Source organism: Triticum aestivum, chromosome 7A (genome assembly GCF_018294505.1).
Source record: "Triticum aestivum cultivar Chinese Spring chromosome 7A, IWGSC CS RefSeq v2.1, whole genome shotgun sequence".
Lineage (NCBI taxonomy): Eukaryota > Viridiplantae > Streptophyta > Magnoliopsida > Poales > Poaceae > Triticum > Triticum aestivum.
The window spans coordinates 3,653,731-3,668,028 of record NC_057812.1 but is presented as its reverse complement, the minus strand read 5'-3'; the positions used below and the strand labels follow the sequence as shown (position 1 = coordinate 3,668,028).

The window sequence follows — 14,298 nt, the reverse complement described above, 5'->3', positions numbered from 1 at the left end:
GTGAGCCTTTGAATCCGGCGTTGACTGTCTAGAGGGGGGGGGTGATTAGACACTAAGTGCCAAAAGTTGCAGTTTTTAATCTCTTTAGGTTGAAGTGGAGTTTTGGCACAAGTTTAACAAACACAATACATATCAAGCAAGCATGCAAAGAGTATATGAGCAGCGGAAAGTAAAGCATGCAACTTGCAAGAATGTAAAGGGAAGGGTTTGGAGTATTCAAACGCAATTGGAGACACGGATGTTTTTGGCGTGGTTCCGATAGGTGGTGCTATCGTACATCCACGTTGATGGAGACTTCAACCCACAAAGGGTAACGGTTGCGCGAGTCCACGGAGGGCTCCACCCACGAAGGGTCCACGAAGAAGCAACCTTGTCTATCCCACCATGGCCGTCGCCCACGAAGGACTTGCCTCACTAGCGGTAGATCTTCACGAAGTAGGCGATCTCCTTGCCCTTACAAACTCCTTGGTTCAACTCCACAATCTTGTCGGAGGCTCCCAAGTGACACCTAGCCAATCTAGGAGACACCACTCTCCAAGAAGTAACAAATGGTGTGTTGATGATGAACTCCTTGCTCTTGTGCTTCAAATGATAGTCTCCCCAACACTCAACTCTCTCTCACAGGATTTGGATTTGGTGGAAAGAAGATTTGAGTGGAAAGCAACTTGGGGAAGGCTAGAGATCAAGATTCATATGGTGGGAATGGAATATCTTCGCCTCAACACATGAGTAGGTGGTTCTCTCTCAGAAAATGTGTATTGGAAGTGTAGGTGTGTTCTGATGGCTCTCTCCACGAATGAAGAGGAGGTGGAGGGGTATATGTAGCCTCCACACAAAATCTAACCATTACACACAATGTGCCAAACTCGGTGGGACCGAATAGTTAAACTCGGTCGGACCGATTCAGCAAACCTAGCGACCGTTAGGATTTTTGGTGGGACCGACATGCAACTCGGTAGGACCGATATGGTTAGGGTTAGGGCATAACGTAATCTCGGTGTGACCGATTACACAAACTCGGTGGGACCGATTTTGGTAATAGGCTAACCAAAGAGTTGGTCAGGCAAACTCGGTGAGACCGGTTACACAAACTCGGTGGGACCGATTTTGGTAATAAGCTAACCAGAAAGTTTGCATTGTAATCTCGGTAGTACTGATTGCTCAATCTCGGTGAGACCAATTTTGATAATGGACATACACAGAGAGATTACAATCCCATCTCGGTATGACCGAGATCCCTATCGGTGAAACCGATTTGCTAGGGTTTGTGGCAGTGGCTATGACATCTGAACTCGGTGGCGCCGGATAGAAAGAATCGATGGGGCCGAGTTTGACTTTTGGTTTAGGTCATATGTGGATGTGGGAAGGTAGTTTAGGGTTTTGGAGCATATCACTAAGCACTTTGAGCAAGCAAGCCATTAAGCAACACCTCATCCCCTCTTGATAGTATTGGCTTTTCCTATAGACTCAATGTGATCTTGGATCACTAAAATATAAAATGTAGAGTCTTGATCTTGAAGCTTGAGCCAATCCTTTGTCCTTAGCATCTTGAAGGGGTTCCACATCCTTTAGTCCATGCCACTTCATTGTTGAACTTATCTGAAACATACTAGGTAAAAGTGTTAGTCCAACAAGAGATATGTTGACATTAATTACCAAAACCACCTAGGGAGCACTTGTGCTTTCAATGTGCCGCAGGAGCGGAGGTGGGGTGGTCTTGGATGCCGGGACGGCGGCCCTGATGGTGGGAGCGGTGAGGCTCGTGGGCGGAGCTTGCGGCTTAGGTGCGGACCGGTTGCCATGGCTGCGAGGATCGCGTGGTGGGCGGCGCCCGACGTTTGGTGTCGGTGGTGCAGCGGGTTCCTCTCTGCTGGCCAGGCCGACGCCGGCGGCGGCCACCGGCGTTGTTCCCTTGTTGAAGGCGTCGTTGTGGGTTCTCTCCGCCCTTCGGGTGGCTCCGGATGAAGACCTTGATTGCTTGGATCGGGTTATGGCGACACTCCGGTGCCGTTCCCCTTCTTGAAGTTACCGTCTTGGAGTCCTCGGTTCGTCGGGCATGGCTTCGCCTCTTCATGATATTCGGTCCTGGCGGAGGGCTCCGACTTTGTAGTGCGACTTCCGTTGCTAGGAGTGGTGTAGACGTTCTTCTACACCGTTGTATCTAGCCTTGGGTGCTAGGAGTGGTGTAGACGTTCTTCTACACCGTTGTATCTAGCCATGGGTGCTAGGAGTGGTGTAGACGTTCTTCTACACCGTTGTATCTAACCTTGGGTGCGTGTGATGTGGTCTTGAGTTGTATGTATCAGTTTGTATGATCGTTGCTTTATATATAAAGCAGGGCGTGAGCCTTTTTCTGTATTATATAGTATTTCGTAGGTAGACAGTAATATAAGATTGTTTAGATCACTAAGTAGCTAGGGGGTGTATGTAGTGATCAGGAACCAACACATAAGGAAGGCCAGCTGCAAATGTTTCAATCTTCTTAAAAGAAAAATTATACACCGACAAACTAATATCAACATGAGGGACCAACCACCTGATCTGCTTGAAATTGGCAAAATCAAAGTGAATGCCAAATAAGTTTTTCCTGGGATTCAATGAGCGGGATGGAATCAATGGCGAATCTTTCTTCTTGTAGAGAGAGAGAGAGCCGTTGTGAAGGTGGAGAATTCGAAATGGCAGGTGGAGGTGGAGATGGAGATGGGGAGCACATCCGTCCACAAGAAAGAGAGGATGGATGGAGCGTCGCTACCCGGGCCGGGCCGGGCCTCCATGCCTGCCAGCCCAGCCACCCCATCCCGGCCCGGCCCAGCAGCAACACAGGCCACAAGCCCACACAAAGTGTAGTTCTCCGACGAAAAAAACCTCGCCAGATTTCTCCCCACCTTCCTCCCTTCCTCGGCCGCCGCCGCCCGCCGACGATGGATCCGGTGGAGGAGGCACCGGAGGTGGTGATGGGCGCGTACGGGGGCCCGGCGCGCCGCGTCGAGAGCGGGGCGTCAGAGACGATGCTGCTCTGGGGCCTGGGCCAGCCGGCGTCGCACCGGCCCAACGCCTTCGCGCGGCAGGGCTTGCCGGCCTTCCCCATCGACGCGTGCGGCCGCCGCATCTCCCTCCACCAGCAGCCGTCCTCCTTCCGGGGGGCTTCCGGGGTCACGGGCGCCGTCGTCTGGGACAGCGCCGTCGTGCTCGCCAAGTTCCTCGAGCACGCGGCCGACGGCGGCCTGCTGCCGGTGCGCGGGGCGCGCGCCGTGGACCTCGGCGCCGGGTGCGGGCTCGTGTCCGTCGTCGCGGCGCTGCTCGGAGCTCGCGTGGTGGCCACCGACCTGCCCGACCGCGTCCGGCTGCTCCGCAAGAACCTCGAGGAGAACGTCAGGGGTTCGGCGAGGGTGGCGGAGCTGGTGTGGGGCGACGAGTACGAGCTGGACCCGGAGCTGCTGCTCTGGCTGGACCCGGAGGCAGAGCCGCCGGAGCTGGTGCTGGGGTCCGACGTGGTGTACATCGAGGAGGCCGTCGGCGACCTGCTGGCCACGCTCACCCGGCTCGCCGGGCCACGCACCACCGTGCTGCTCGCCGGAGAGCTCCGCAACGGTGAGCGATTATTCAGTTCCGTCTGATCCGATGATGGTCAATGCCTTGCTGCTGATTGCTGAATGAATGAATGAATGAATGAATTCGCAGACGTGGTGGTGGAGTGCTTCCTGGAGGCGGCCATGGCGGAGTTTGAGATCGGGTGCATCGAGCAGGAGCAGTGGCACCCCGACTTCCGCACCAACCGCGTCGCCATCTTCATCCTCCTCAAGAAGAAGACACCGCCGCCGCTCCCCGTCGAATCGCCATAGCTGCTCAACCTGAATGAATGCCAATGAGTTGCTCTGCTGCTGCTTTGTCTGGTGCAGACTCATTGTTGTAACATTGTTATACTGAAACCAGTGCACACCATCAATCATTTTAGATAGATACTGTCGAATTTACCCAAAGACATGTGGGAAATTTGGCGAAATTTCCCCAACGACCTTGTGCTTCAAAAGTGAGAGGGTGCGGACCCGTGTAGGTGTAGATTTAGAGCTGATGGCTCAATATTTTGACACTTTCACATGAGTATTTGTTTGGTTTTTCAAAGGTTCGACAGCCGGATTCTTCTTCTGTAGTTATTGTTCCTGGTAACACTCTGTTAGTCTAGCAGCCCTGCCCCGTTTGTATGGTCCACTGTTCAACCTGCAGCGGCGGCTACTGCTGCTGATGCGTGCAAAAACGCAGGCTCGGCCAGTAAGGAACAGGAGAAGATCGGCAGTTGGGTTACCGTCTCTCAAGTAGCAACATGTTACTGATCGGCCGGAATGACACTCACAGCATTTCAAGGTAGATTATCCGCTCAAACTCGGTACAATTGCAAATTGGAGTACTGTATAATCAACAAAGAACGTCGTCACAGTAATAATATTTCTTGTTCCACCAACCAAACACAAATCAAGCTTAGCTTATGGTTCAACAATCACAAACACACACCACACAAGGTTGCGCCGCTGGGCACAACCATTTTTATTACAAGCCAACACGATTAAGCCAGCCAGCCAGCATGTACACCAGGCTGGAGCTAGTGAAACTAGACAAGCAAGCAATCCAGTGCTGCTTGCTTGAGAATCACACACCAATCCAATCAAATCCATTTATTTATTCCTCCATGGGCTGATAAGCATAAGCAGGTGGAACGAATTAGATTACCATATTATGTTACAGAAATCTGATAGCACGGACAAGTCTGATAGTATGCTCCTACATCGTTGACCCGCTCCCGCGACGCGCCCCGCCCGCATGTCTCGGGAGATCTAGATCGGCCGCCCGCATGTCTCGGGAGATCTAGATCGGCCGCCGGCGACTCCTGCTCGTCAACGTCTTCCTCCCCTCGCCGCCGCCAGAGTGCGCCCGCCGCGCGAAGCCCGTGCGGCGCGGGCGGTGGCGGGGCACTCCCTCCTTCCTCTGGTCTTTGTGGTGGCGGCACGGCGCCTCGTCCGGCTGGTCTCCCGGAGGCAGGGACGGCTGGATCCGGCGGCGACTGGGCTAGAAGGAGGTGGCGCGGTGCGGCGGCGCTGGTGGCGGGGTTTCGGTCGGGGTCGTCTTCGATCTCGATCGGGATCGCCATCGGGGGCGTCGCATGGTGGTGGCGTGACCGGATTGGCGGCGGGCACTGCTCGGTTCCAGCCAACTGCGAGATCGGGAGGATGTGGCTTCCGGTGAAAATCGCGCCTGACTGCGGTCATGGCGGATGATGGCGGTGTCTCGGACATCGTTCCCTTCTCGAGGCATCGTCGTTGCAGGTCGCGTCAACCTGATCGGAAGGTTCTGGGGGAAACCTTAGATCTGGATCTACTGGATCGAACGATGGCGACGTTTCGATGTCGTTCTCCCTCCTGGGGGCATCGTTTTGGAGCAAGTGTTGGCTGGAGGGGACAAGAGGAGGAGCGGCGTGGTATCTGACACGTCGACAACGGCGGGTCTCAGCGGCATGGAACAATGGGGTCTCGCCGGTGGGCGTGTGATGATGGACGAGCGCAGGATGGAGGCGTTGTCTGGCATCGTGGTGGCGTCGACGGCACCTAGACCGGGCAAGGTGCATGCAGCAGTATAGCACTAAAGATGGATTGGTGGCAGGTGGCTGCGGCGGCCTCATACCCGGCAGGCGTCCAGGTTGAGAAGTGCACCGGACTGGTAGGTGCCCCATACCCGGCAGGCGTCCTAGTTGGGACCTCAGGTCTTAGATGTTAGGTTTGGCTGTGAGGTCTGTTTGATATTAGGCCCAGATTATCAGCATCCCTTTATCAACTGGATATGAGTAGCGACATATGTTGCCTAGACGGTGGCTTTAGTCTTACTTTTGTATGACTTTGTAAGTTCTTGTGTGAATAATTAATAAAGTGGCTGCATGCATCGTCCAGATGCAGAGGCCGGGGGTCCTCCTCCATTTCTAAAAAAAAGTCTGATAGTATGCTATAGAAATTTTTGGTCATAAGGCTATTCAGGAGCTGCTCTGAGATGATAATGGGTACGTAGATAGTTGTGTTAAGTGTTTAGCTTCAGTAAGTAGACCTAATTAGTTATTTTTTCCCTTGTAGAAGTAGACCCAAATCTACATGTTTGTAGTGCTTCAGAAACAGTGGATCACTTATTCTTTTTGCACCCTGTTTCCAAATAGTTGTAGAGTGTGACTAGTTCAATTTTTTTCTGTTTGTTCAATTTCTCAAGTTGGTTTAGACTATGTATAAGGAACGTGTGTTCCCAGTTTGTAATGATGAATTGGATCCTCAGGTGGTGCTGGGTGTGCCAGACAGACCGCTATTGTATAGATGATGAAATTCTACCAACAAGTTCCTCCTCTCTATACTTTTGCTTCTAGTAAATGGGTTTGTTTCCATGTATCCCAGTTTGGTGGGCTCTCTGCCATAACAAAGCTCACCAAGTAATGTATGTTGTCATATACTCCTGGTCGACATTGACATGTCTGAATGTCGTAGAACTTTACAATGATCCTTTATTCACTTATTACAGATTTACAGTTACGGGATCATATATTTGTACGTTGCTGGCACTGTTATATGTTGCTACATTTTTGCAGAGTGATTTCTGTGTAGAGTTTTTTGTTCTTTTGGTTTCCGAATGAACCAAGCAATCATCTATCGAGAATGGATGCTGTATACGTAGAAGCTACTGTATTATGCACCGAGAGATCGGGCGCCTCTTATGTATCTAAGAGTTGGTACTGCAGCAAGTGAATGTCTTGTTCTGAAACAAAGAGAAAAGAAAAAATGGAGACTGCTCTGCTCGAGCGACTTCATCTTCCTCCTCCTGAACAGAAAAGAGGACGGAGGGAGACGCTGATGGCGATGCTATTCTTTTTCTTTGGGCGATTTGGTATTTTTTTTCTGGTGGCTCTGTTTATTCAACTCTGCTCTGTCCTGTACTAGTTAGCTTGCTCTGCTTTGCTCTGTTTTCTCAACTCTGAATACCTCTCTGTATCTTGAGGTTTCAGAGATGTTGCATGCATCCTCGTGCTAAGGGCGGGTGCTATCTATCCTATCCTTCATTTTAGTAAGGAATACATACTGTGTGATGTTTAGATACGGAGACGAATTGACGGCATCAGAAACCCTAGCTAGTGATTACCTCTTGACGCTGCCGGTTTACGTCGATTGGAAAAAGGCAGCCGAATCTAATGCGGTCATATTCCGTTGAGTTTTAATTTGGTCCTGTGACTTTGCAGTCTGTTGCGTACACGCAAAAGGGAAATGGAGCTCCCACTAATTGTTGACCTTGGCAGGTGTGGGTATTCGACTGAGAGCCAAAAAGGCCTATTATTGGTAGAGAAACTTGATTACCTGCGGTCGAAACTGTTGCAGAATATTTTCTTCAGCCTTTCCAAACCCTTGGGGAAACTGGGGAAGTGGACCAATGAGGCCAATCAATCTTCCCTTCATGATAGTCCATTTGAGCACATTCCATATGTCTTGCTCACCTTCCATTTGATCCCATTCCGACGTAACTCATTTAGTGGTATTCTGATTAAACTCACATATACATGTACTCTCTTAGATCATTGTGAACTGAACTGTCAAGAATACTGAAGTTAGGTTTGCATAAATGTGCTTTAGTAAACTTCCTACCATCGCTAGGAAACTCTGAATAGATTGATATTCATGTTATTATTCTCTTGTCTGAACTCATTACGACTGCTAGACCTTTACTTTTATGATTCAGCTTGCCCGTACCACCCTTAGCTAATTGTATGTGATTATTTTAGTTCATGTCAGGCATTGAAAAACTCTACAGGGAGCCCGGGATTTCATATCTGGATTGACAAACTGAAGCTTTCGCTGAAAGAGCAAACTTATGTGGAGAATTCACTGTTGTCGATAGAAAACTACTCTTGGGACAGACCTATGCCAGATCAATTACCTGATGCAGATCTTCCTATTTGGATTGCTGCACAAAGGGCAGTCTCTCGTTATGAAGGATTTCTGTCACCTGTCGGCCCTCGCGGCAGACTCCTAAGGAGAGTGCTTACATGGACAGGATTAATTCCGTCTCTGCCAGAAGCAACACTGAAATCTGATACCGAGACAAAAAAAATCTGAAGGCTATGTGAGGTAGATTCCGGGTAGATGCTTGTTTTCTTCTGCTATTTTAGGGACACATCTTTGACTTCTGCTTTATATGAACTTAGGCAAATCTAGCATTAGTACTAGGGGAGACCAGGGTTTGACTGTAAGTATATAACCTCATAACCACTTGCTAATTATAAATTCTTATTTTCCTTTGTGTACATCCTTCTATGCCACAAAAACCCCAGAAGTATTGCTGTCACCCGTATTTATCTGTTTCTTTCTTTTCCTATGTATATTATCGTTGAAATGCGATATAATCAACATTAAATTTCATACTACAGGGTTTCCTTGTTTATTTGTGGTGCCTCTTTGGTACTTGACCACTATATGTTTACGAACTTATGAGGTATATTCTGCTTGTGCTTCAGGCCAAATTTTCTCCCTAGAAGTACCCTTGCAAACATATGGGAGCCAGCAAGCAGAGAAGCTTGTGACAACAATATTTGGGAGATAATAAAAGCTTCTTTTGGCATTTTATTTGCCAAGTCTACTCTCCAGGTATTTGGTATTTGATATCTGAACACCTTTTCTTACCAGTAGATTATGAATATGACTATTTATATTATGATTGTGAAGTATTCACCATGTTGTGTGAAAAAGAGAGGGTAGAGTGGTTCCAAGCTTCGAGCACTATTATATCATCGAATCCTGCTTCACGTGCAAATAGAATTGGCTTGCACTCTGTAGTCTCATATATGGCCATGAAGCACCTTGTGTAATGAAGCATAAGCATAAGAAACAATTTAAATGTAAACAAATCATGGACACAACATTTGCCCCAAATGTCCCAGACATTTTTTCATTAGCTGCAAACTGACAATATTCTGATGATTATCTGTTATTATCTTTTTACTTATTGTGGGTTTGGGATGCTCATAAGCTACATAAATGTCATTTATCAAAATAGTCTGCAACGAAGAGACATAATTCCATTTAGTTATTTGCCAGGAACCAGCATTCGAAGAACTGATCATACTTTATTCCGATGATTCTGCTCAAAGTAATGAGAAGGAGAGTTCTGAGATGCAGATGCTGCCGCCGCAGTTGAAAATTTACGAGAAAATACCCATCCCAGATCTGCCAGTAAGCGCATCAGTCTCATGGGCACATTTGGTTTACCTACATGTAGAGTACAATGCTCATAATCTCTATCTATTATGGTTATTAAGATGGAAAAAATGGACAAACTCGTCAATGCAGATTTCAGTACTGACAATCTGACGTTGCATCCAAAAGCCTATGCACTATTAAGAATATATTTTGCATCAGTACTTTCTATTTCGAGAAAACACAAGAGAAATGTTTATCTTCTGTGTTAAGAGAATAGTGCCAAATATCATAGTAACTACCCTTGTCTGCAGGTGGTTTTCCCTCACAAAAACTTGTCATTCCGCATCCTTGATACAGTAATTCCTTCTTGAATCTTTTTTTTTCTCCTTTTCATTTTTCATTCCTGCACTTCGGGTTGTTGAGATAACATTTTCCTTAATACAGGTAAGGCTTGATATAGCTACCGTTATAGGATTGTTGGCATATGTTGTCAACTACAAATTTGAGAGTTTAGCCTCATCTCCGTAAGTATGTAGTTTGCATCAGTAATATTACAGAATTATTTCTTATTTTCTTGAAACAAGTAACGTTGTTTGCATTTCTTCCATGGTATGTAATGCAGGTCAGCTTTCCTTCTTGATCTAGCTGCTTTTACTGCACTTGCAATACTCGTGTTCCGTGTGACTCTGGGATACAAACAGACCAGAGATAGATACCAGGTAGATCATTTATATTAATCTATATTTGCATAGTAGTGAAAGTGTTTATATGGTTCGATTTGCAAAGGGGGACAGACATAGCGTATGCTAGTACTCCCTCTGTAAACTAATATAAGAGCATTTTGCTTTAGTGATGTAAATGCTCTTATATTAGTTTACAGAGGGAGTACTTGTTAAGCTTCATGCACAAGCCAACGCAACCAAAAGTCCGAACTGATGCAAACGGCTAGGAAATCCACATATACACTTCAACAGCACTGACTCACGAGTACATAAATAAAAACAATGATACATTTTAAAATGGCAAAGCTTGTTAAGTTAATGTCTTTAGGAAACCAAGGTTTTTTATGTACTTCTGAGTGCAACAGAAGATAGTTTATTTGACATCAATACCTCTTCTCAGCTTCTGGTCAATAAGACGCTGTACGAAAAGACATTAGCAAGTGGCTTTGGTTCAGTTTACTTTCTTCTCGATGCTTCCGAGCAACAACAGGTAACACTTAATGAACAGCCAAAAGCATAACTTTTATGCATTTTGACGTGGTATTTGAGCAAGAAAACTCCCTCATCTTTTCTTTTCGTATAGTATAAAGAAGCACTCCTGGCATATGCTATGTTACTTGGCAGAAATAAGGTATATGCCTTGTTGCTTTTACTACTTGAGACTTGTCACATTTAATTTACTGATTCCTTGTCCTGATTCCATCCGTGCAGGTGTCATCTCGCGGAAGCATCAGAGATATGTGCGAACAGTTTATGTATGAGAAGTTTAATGCTAAGGTTGGGAGTCGACACCTTCTGCCCCTGCCCATCTATTTTCTGGTTGTTGTGAAATCGTTAAGTGTGGTTCTGATTACCTTGTAGATTGAAATGCCTATCGACAAAGCTATGGAGACGCTGCTGCGGTTGGGTCTGGTGGTCGAGTTGTCAACTAACGGCAGCTCCTCCTCTGTAATAGCTCTTCCCTGTCCAGACGCTTACGAGATCCTCAAAAGCCGCTGGGATAGTTTTTTTTAGAGGAAAAGGGCTCAAAGCCCCGGTTCCAATTGGATTACCAAAAGAAACCAGACATTGTTCAAGTACGGTTACAAGAACGCGGGGGAGAAAACAGCACACGCGCTGCCCCAGCAAAAACACCAGCTTGCGCCCATAGGGCACAGACACTGTTGAAATGAAAAATTAAAGGAGTACAGTCTACCCAAGGGGCAACAAGCTAAAACCAATGAAAAGCTACAAAATCACTTCCTCGCAGACCCACTTGAGCACTTCCTCAGCCCTAGCCAGGGTCCGGCCATAGTAGAAGGGGTGGGGACCTTGCCATCTGTTCCAGCTTCCGCACCATAATCATCACTTTGGTTTTGACAGGATCTGAGCAATGTACCGCCCAGCTGTCTAAGGTAGCAGTTATCTTCCTCCACAACACCTGCATCCCAGACCAGGGAGTATAATTGAAGCACATATCATTACGATGTTTCCATAGAGCCCACAAGACAGCAGAGTGCAATAAACATTCCGCCGGGTGATTTTTATTAAGGGACCACCATTCTAGCATGTCATTCATAGACATTCTGGGATGGTTATTGGAAAAGTCCCCAATCACTCTCCAGAGCTCCATCGAAACCACACAATTAAAAAATAAATGTTCTATAGATTCAGGATCATTGCAGAAAAGACAGGACGCATTATCTACTGTTTGTCTTTTCTACAGATTATCCCTAGTCAAAAGCTTGTTATTAGCCATAAGCCAAAGAAAAATATGAATGCGGAGCGGGACTTTGATATTCCAGATAGATATACTGTTCCCGGGGGAGACTCCTCTAAAGTTGATAATGTTGTAGAAGGACTTGACAGTGTAAACACCTTTAGTGTCAAAGTCCCAGCGAACAGTGTCTCTCTTGTCCACCAGGACAGTATTTTTGACATCATTAAAAAGAGCATTCCACTCATCTACCATATCACGAGAAAAACACCTTCTGAAGGTGATTTTCAGATTTGTACCATCCCAGGCCTCACACACAGTGATGTTCTGATCATTGGCAATCTTATATAGATTCCAATATTTCGTGGCTAGGGTGGTATGTCCTATCCAACGATCTCTCCAAAACCTGGTGTTTTTACCATCCCCTATTATCCAGGAATAACCTATGTTTGCAGCTTTGGCCGCCCATAGAATACCTTTCCAAAAAGGGGAAGCACCAAGGCTAGAGCAAGCAAAAATATTAGGGTTAAGGGTGTTGTACTTGGCATCAATGATTTGTTTCCAAATCTTGCCCTGATCTACAAAATATCTCTTCACCCAGGAGGCTAATAAACATAAGTTCATATCTGCAATATTAGGGACACCAAGGCCCCCATGTTGCTTTTTTTGGGCCACACATCCCCAGGAAGCCAGGTGATATTTGTGGTGGCCCTCATAGTTGTCCCAGAAGCAATGTGCCAGTTGGGAATTAATCAACTTAATGGCCCACTTAGGAAATTTGAAAATACCCATCAGGTAGCTAGGTATAGTGGCCAGGCAGGTTTTCACTAATGTGAGTCTCTTGCCAGATGACAGAAGTCTGCCCCTCCACCCAGCACCTTTCTTAATTATTTTATCCACAGTAGGCTGAACTTCACCTTTCTTCAGCTTTCTGTGGTGGAGAGGGGCTCCTAAATATTTAATGGGGAAATCACTAATTCTACAGCCCAGAATTTGAGCAAATATGTTTGCCTCCTCTATATTAACATTGATGGGAACTAGTTCACATTTATGAAAGTTAATGCGCATCCCAGAGATTTGCTCGAAGCAGGATAATAACCATTTAAGGTTCTTAGCTTGGGCAGCGTTATTACTCAGGAAAAGTAAAGTGTCATCCGCATATTGCATGCTAATAACACCAGCTGGATTGGAGCTAGGGAACAATCCTTCTAGAATGTTATTGTTAGCAGCTTTAGCAAGAATTCTGGTAAAGACGTCAGCTACTAGATTGAACAAAGGGGGGGAATAAGGATCCCCCTGTCTGACTCCTTTACCAGTTAAAAAGAAATCACTGTTAGTATTATTTATATTAACCCCAACAGAGCCTTTATTAAGTAGAGAAGAAACTTTCTTCATCCACCTAGGGCTAAATCCTCTTTTACTCATCATGTCAACCAGAAAATCTCTGTTGATCATGTCATATGCTTTCTCATAGTCTAGTTTAAAAATAAAACCAGATTGCTTGCTGGAATACACAGAGTGAATAATTTCATGAGCTGTGATTATACTCTCAGCTATATATCTTCCTTTTATAAAGGCAGTATGATTTAATGAAATTAGATCTCTACAAATAGGCCAAACTTATTGGTGTCACATTTGGCAAAGATCTTGAAGCTGCAATTAATCATGGCAAGAGGTCTAAATTTCTCTATCTTGCTAGCATCAGCTTCTTTAGGGACTAGGGTTAATAAAGAGAAGTTGAGTCTGTATAGGTCCAACTCATCTCTCTCCCAGTCCCTGAATAAAGCAAATAGGTCACCTTTAATAAGGTCCCAGAATTGCTGATAAAATAGAAAAGAAAAATCATCCGGCCCAGGGGCTCCTTCTGCATAAGAGCCGAAGACAGCCTCTTTAATCTCTTCCTCCGAGAAGGGCATATCTAGGATGTTATTATGATTGTTTGTCACTTTCTCACCATCTCCCCAAAAGTCATCTTTCAGGTTAATGTTGATTTTCTCTTGAAAACCAAACAATTTTTTATAATAGTCCACAGCAATTTTCATAATATCCTTGTGTTCAGTCACATTACCTGAATCTCCTTCTAGTACCAGGATCTGTTTTCTCCTCCTCTTCTGATTTGCTATGGCTTTAAAATATCCAGCATTCAGGTCCCCTACAAGTATATCTCTCTCTCTGGATCTCTGCCTGGCCTTGATTTCTTCTTTTCTCCAAATATCCTCCAAATCACCTGCAATTTTTTTAATTCTGCTATTAGTGTTGGGGGAAGGAGGGTTAGTTTCAGAAAGAATATCTAGGCAGTTATACTCCGCCACCAAAGCTTGCTTATGCCTGTTTTGATCAGCCTCATAATTGGCCATCCAACCTTTAATGGCTTTCCTGGAGTTTCTAATTTTGAACTGCCAAATGTCTATAGCCTTAGTGAAAGGGCATTTGGCAGTCCAGGCTTTAGTTACAACCTCTCTAAAGCCCTCTACTTCCAGACACCATTTTTCAAATCTAAATTGTTTATCCTTGGGGATGTGAAAGGCACAGGTATTAAGGACCAGAGGAGTGTGATCACTCCCCAATCTAGGCAAGGCTTTGAGATGAACTCCAGGGAATTCAGAGGCCCAATCAGTGGACATGAAAACTCTGTCAATAGTAGCCATTACTAGATTGTCCTGATTATTCC

At 46.0% G+C, this 14,298-nt stretch overlaps 1 protein-coding gene and 1 pseudogene across 1 annotated transcript; both read left to right on the top strand.

Moving 5' to 3' along the window:
- Positions 1-2,660: 2,660 nt before the first annotated feature.
- LOC123150243 (protein-lysine methyltransferase METTL21D) lies at positions 2,661-4,146 on the top strand. The gene is made up of 2 exons (XM_044570077.1): positions 2,661-3,591; positions 3,682-4,146. The coding sequence occupies exons 1-2, from the start codon at positions 2,676-2,678 to the stop codon at positions 3,840-3,842; spliced, it is 1,077 nt and encodes a 358-aa protein (XP_044426012.1). The 5' UTR covers positions 2,661-2,675; the 3' UTR covers positions 3,843-4,146.
- Positions 4,147-5,269: 1,123 nt separating this feature from the next.
- LOC123150075 (uncharacterized) lies at positions 5,270-11,978 on the top strand (annotated as a pseudogene).
- Positions 11,979-14,298: the final 2,320 nt, after the last annotated feature.